The sequence below is a fragment of the Castanea sativa genome, chromosome 9 (assembly GCF_040712315.1).
Source record: "Castanea sativa cultivar Marrone di Chiusa Pesio chromosome 9, ASM4071231v1".
NCBI classification, from domain to species: domain Eukaryota; kingdom Viridiplantae; phylum Streptophyta; class Magnoliopsida; order Fagales; family Fagaceae; genus Castanea; species Castanea sativa.
Window position 1 is genome coordinate 23,281,908 of NC_134021.1, and position 5,503 is coordinate 23,287,410.

Here is a 5,503-nt window from a genome sequence, read left to right on the forward strand (position 1 = left end):
CTACTCTTAAATCCTTTTGTTGGTGGCTCATGCTTCCTCTGATCTGATCAGTGATCTCTAGGTATAGTTTTTTTTTTTCTATCTCTTTCTTATATGACTTTTCCTCTACAAATCCAGATGGTGCCATGGTTTTGTGGGTGGAGTCTTATAGTCTTGTCTAAAAAGACTTGTGGGTGGACTGAAGTCTTATGACTCTTATCTTTGGCTGGGCTGTGGGTCTTGGAGTTTTGTCTTTTAAATCTTGTGGGTTTTTTTTTTTGGTTATAGGCAATAGGATCGATTTTATTTTGTTTTGTTTTTGTTTTTGTTTTTTTGTGGGTGCAATCTTATCAAATCGGTCAATAAGACTTATGTGGCTTTGGGTGAAAGGAATTATGGCTGGGCCCTGGACTTTTTTTTTTAATCTATTTTTATATTTATGCAGGTTGAAAACTTGAAATTGCTAGATATTTGTTATTGTTCGGAAAAGCTAGAGCTACAATAATACTTTTTTTATATACATCAGGTTCTATTGTTTTACATTTGAAAGTTATTTTTATTTAAGTCATTATAAATATATTATAGTTAGTGTTTATTTCTACAATAGTACTTTTTTATGTGCATCAAGTTCTACAATAGTGCTATATGTAGTTTTTATTATAGATAGTGTTTACATCAGGTTCTATTGCTACAATAATGTTTATTTTAGTAAATTTGTATCTCAAAAGGTAAGAAAAATAGATTTTAAATGAAATATATTATAGTATAAAAATTTTAAATAAATATTAATTTAATTAATACATAAATATAAAAAATGCCTCATTTTAGTTCTCGCTTAAGGCTCCAAAATATTTAGGAACGTCCTTGCATATATATATATATATATAAAGTTTCATATTGTACTAATATGGACACATCTATTAAATTATTAATTCTCCAAAGAATTTAAGCTATTGAAAAATTTCAAATTTAATTATTTAACCATATAATTTTAACATTTTCCCTCTCGGTGAAATTTTTAAACGAAATGTAGGGTGGAAGAAATAAGATCGAATTCAGACTTTCTTACCTAATATCATTTTAAATTACTGATTCTTTGAAAAGGTTTCAAAAAATTTTAAAGGGTCTTTGCTTTTTATGAAGGACTCAGTTCAGCTAAACATCCGCAATGTTGTTCTAGGGTCGCCCAAAACAATACCTGGAATTGTAAACTTTTTACAGAGAAGTTATTCAGTTCAGTTACTAATTATAGGAACGTTGTGACTGTTTGTGAGTATTCTAGAGTCTAGTCTTGTTGGAAAGCTGTTTCTTAGGTGTTGTTTTTGCATGATGTAGGGTCCGTTTGAAATTTTTATTTGGTTGAAATTGAAATTTTTTTTTCTAAAAATACTATATAAAGGAAAAAGTTAATTGAAATTGTACAATGAGATTTATGAATAATACTAAAAAGTGTATTTATAGATTCCTATAAATAGTAGCAAAAATAAGCTTAATGGTAAAATAAGCTGGCAAAATTAAGCCAGGCCAGATGAAAACGTAGTTGGATATTTATAGGTGCATGAACGCCACGTGCTGCTCTCTCAATATCACTGTATCCATCTCTCACTGCCGAGTTTCATCTTAAGCCTTACACGCGGACTCCATATATACTCTCAAATGCACAGACAAAAATCCAAAGAACACAAATATATGTAGCTAGCTAGGCCGACTCAAGGTTGATCAAACTCCAAAGAGCTATAGCAATGGAGGAGACTGCAAGTGCAGGGACAGTGGCGCAAGAGCAGCCGGCAATATTGATAAACAAAAATGAGAAGATCAAGAAGCTGAAAGTAATGGTGGCAATCGATGATAGTGATGGAAGCTTCTATGCACTGAAGTGGGCAGTTGATCACTTGTTTGTGGCCATTGGTGTAGCACCTGAAATGAGCCTAGAGGAGGTGGGGATGGTGGTTCTGGTTCATGTTCAGCAGCCCTCCCAGCATTTCACCGTCGTCCCAGTTGGTCCTGGTGGAGCAGGTAATTCCCAACTTATATTATATACTCTTTCTTTGCTTAGTTTCAGAGAATTTTTTTGTTAAAGATCATATATATTGATATTTGGTTTATGTTTATTATATGTATTTTATGATTCACTTACCATCAAATTAAAAAATACATATATTGTTCTTGAAAGGATGTTTATTATTATAGTAGTGAAAATGGATGTATTAGTATCAAAGCGAATTTAAACCAATAAAAATGATGGGGACAAGTTTTTTGATGATTATCATAAATTCCCTACACACATACTCCGGACAACACATACTCAAGTAGCTTAGAGCCTTAGACCATATTTGAATGCATGAAAGAAATACAAAATTCATGTTATCCAAACAAATTATTTATAAAAAAAAAAAAGAAGGGTTTGGGGGGAACTAATATTTGTTAATGTTTAATTAGTTAGTCCAGGAACAGCCACCAGTTTGTCAATTTAAAAAATAAATAAAGAAAACATCAAACATAAATTATAACTTGTTTAAAATTAGTATAGTGTAAGAGACAATGCATAATTAGAACCAAAGATCGAATAACATTAATTTTAATTAAAGAAGATGAATGTGACAGTGAAACATAAACCGAAAAACTTATGCACAAAAACAAATGATGCCTACACACAAAAGAATAACTTTAAGGGTATGTTTGGATGGAGGGAGGGAGGAGATAGGGAGTAGAGAGGAGGTGGCTGGAAATTCCAAGGAAAGGAGATAAGCTTGTATTGAAATCATGTCTGTGTGCAAAATTAATTTAGCACTTCCAAATCTGTCATTCATAAAGTTTTATTCTTAGAAAATTTAATTTATTCGATGAGATTCCATATAAATGGATTTTGTTGCCATAATGCAATTGATGCTTTAATTTTTTGGTTTTTTTTATCTTATATCCTAAAATCGTTTCAAGCTTTTTCTTTTAATCTAATTGAGCCAACTTGTTGGTTCGGAAATGGTTCTTAAATTGATCACAAGCTGGTTGTATGCAAGATGGAAATGTGATCCAACATTAGCATATAATCCTTGATCACATTTACAGCTTAATGCCTTAATGAATAATTTATGGATTGTTTAATTATACAGTTTTTTATCCGCCAAGTTCGGTAGTGGAATCAGTGAGGAAAGCCCAGGAAGAAAGTTCTGCAATGCTACTTTCTCGTGCATTACAGTTATGCAAAGACAAGATGGTAAGCCTATGACGACTTGCCATGTATACAGTATGTACTCTCTGTCACTTATAAAGTATCCCCTTTGTTATTTGTTTTTACACGAATTTTTTTTTTTTTTTAAAGTTTGATCTATTATTATATCTTGATAAATTATCATTTGTTCCAAAAAGCTATCTTAGGCACCAGGATAGTGCCAAGACACCGTTATAAACTACTTTGTCCCAAAAGCATAAATTGTTAGAATATGGTGTCATTTAATCATATTCTAGCAGATTTAATTGGTTGATAGAAGCATTTAAATGCCAAAGTATATTTGGTTCGTTATGATGTAATGCACATTACGATGATGTGTCATTAGAAATTTTAATTTATTTTATTTTTTCTAACAGTTCCATAATTTAATATTGCAAAATATTTTATATCATTTTAGTCTCATTATATTTCTAAACAATGTAATGTTGTATTCTTGTATTGAGATTATATTAATGTAAGATTATAATAATATAATATTACGTAACATTAAAACAAATCAAACTCCCCATTAGTGAGATTTGATTAAGTTGCAATCAATAGCAATGGAAGAGATAAGAATCTTAGTTCCTATGTTGTATAGGGCAAAGTGAATCGTCCTTTTGATTAGATTGGTGGTGCATTATTGTATATTGAACATGTGCAGGTCAAAGCTGAGACCCTAGTTCTTGATGGAGATCCGAAGGACATGATTTGTCATGCAGCGGAGCAAATGCATGCTGATCTCTTGGTAGTGGGTAGCCGTGGCCTTGGCAAGATTAAAAGGTGACAGTTTAGACTTTCATAAGCCTTGTTGATCTCCATTTTATTTTATTCTTTTGAAGAAATGCAATAACTTCCTAGGCATTCATGATTTAGCATATTCTCTAAACTGATATTGCTACATGATAAAATAAAATTAGCCCACAGGCAAGCACTTTGGAACAGAGAAATTTGAATGTATGTTTGTTGTTCATAATAATATGTATTTTTTTTTTCCGCCCAATAATGGTATTTTTTCTTACATCCTGCATACTGTCTTCTTGCCTTGTTATTATTTACTTAATTTATTCTCAATATATAATATAAATGTACATAATATAACATGGAGTCGAGCAATGTGTATATCTCTTTTCAACGCAACATTTTCACAACTATATTATGTTATTTATCCATTTACCAATTTTTTTATGCCCTCTTTCCAATTTTGATTGCCATTATAAATTGTATAATACGTATCTTATTGTTAAATTATTTGCTGGTTGCAGGGCATTCCTAGGCAGTGTAAGTGATTACTGTACACATCATGCAAATTGTCCCGTCCTAATTGTGAGGCCACCAAAGGAGTCTAGCACATAGTCATGCCATGGCCTCTAGAATCTAGAGTCATATTTTTAGCTCTGTGTCTCCTTGTGCTAAAGACGTATCATGTATCTTCTTGTAATAAGGATCGTTCGTTCAGATCTTCTGTTGTGCCTATCCAATTTCTTGGCTTTGTAAATTTTGTAGAGGAGAATATTGCTTAGTGGTAACTAAGCCAAAATAAGAAATATGTAAACTGGTAACATGACATGCTCCAATGAGGCCTGTTACTTGTAAACCACCAGCCAAAAAAATTTGAACGTTTCGCCATTTGATGAAAGCAAAAGGTCTTCAATCTGCCGTGATCGTTTGTGGTGGGCTTTATCAGAAAATTGTATTATTTCTTCTCTCTATGGGTTGCTAAACCTCTTTTCTATGTCTCGTGGAAAATATTTTAGTAAATAATCCTCGGAATAATCAACAACAAGAACAAAAAATAGAGATAATTTTAGGAATAATCTCACAATGCTTTAGAATTACAAGAAATCATTGTCGTACCACTCAAAATAGAATTTGATATGAATCGGTTTTCGGGCTGAACAGTCGTCCAAGATTTTAGACTATATCATTATGGATGCATACTTTTTGGGCAAGAGAAAATACGTAAGAGAGCAAGAACACTTTTAGGAAGAGAGAGTATACTATGTTCTGATGAAGAAAACAATAATTTATCTAATAAGAAAGTGTTGTGATGGCATGTTAAATAAGCCACTGACTTGTGGTTAGATAATAATAAATAATAGGTGGCTAACCTCTTAAGTACTGTGAATTTGTGATGGTGTGTTAAATAAGTCATTGACTTGATTAGATAATAGTAAATAATAAATGCCTATCTCCAATAGGCTGAAACCAACAGTTACAAACAATTATAGAAGCTTCAGAAAACGTTAGTTATGATGGTGTGTTAAATAAGTCATTGACTTGGTTAGATAATAATAAATAATAGGTAACTAATCT

The 5,503-nt window shown here is 31.7% G+C and overlaps 1 protein-coding gene across 1 annotated transcript; it reads left to right on the forward strand.

Annotated features, from left to right (window-relative positions):
• The first annotated feature begins 1,604 nt into the window (after nt 1–1,604).
• Nucleotides 1,605–4,795, forward strand: LOC142611398 (uncharacterized). The gene is made up of 4 exons (XM_075783515.1): nt 1,605–1,995; nt 3,090–3,193; nt 3,852–3,970; nt 4,453–4,795. Exons 1-4 carry the CDS (start codon nt 1,722–1,724, stop codon nt 4,541–4,543), a joined length of 588 nt encoding a protein of 195 aa, XP_075639630.1. The 5' UTR covers nt 1,605–1,721; the 3' UTR covers nt 4,544–4,795.
• The last annotated feature ends 708 nt before the right edge of the window (nt 4,796–5,503 follow it).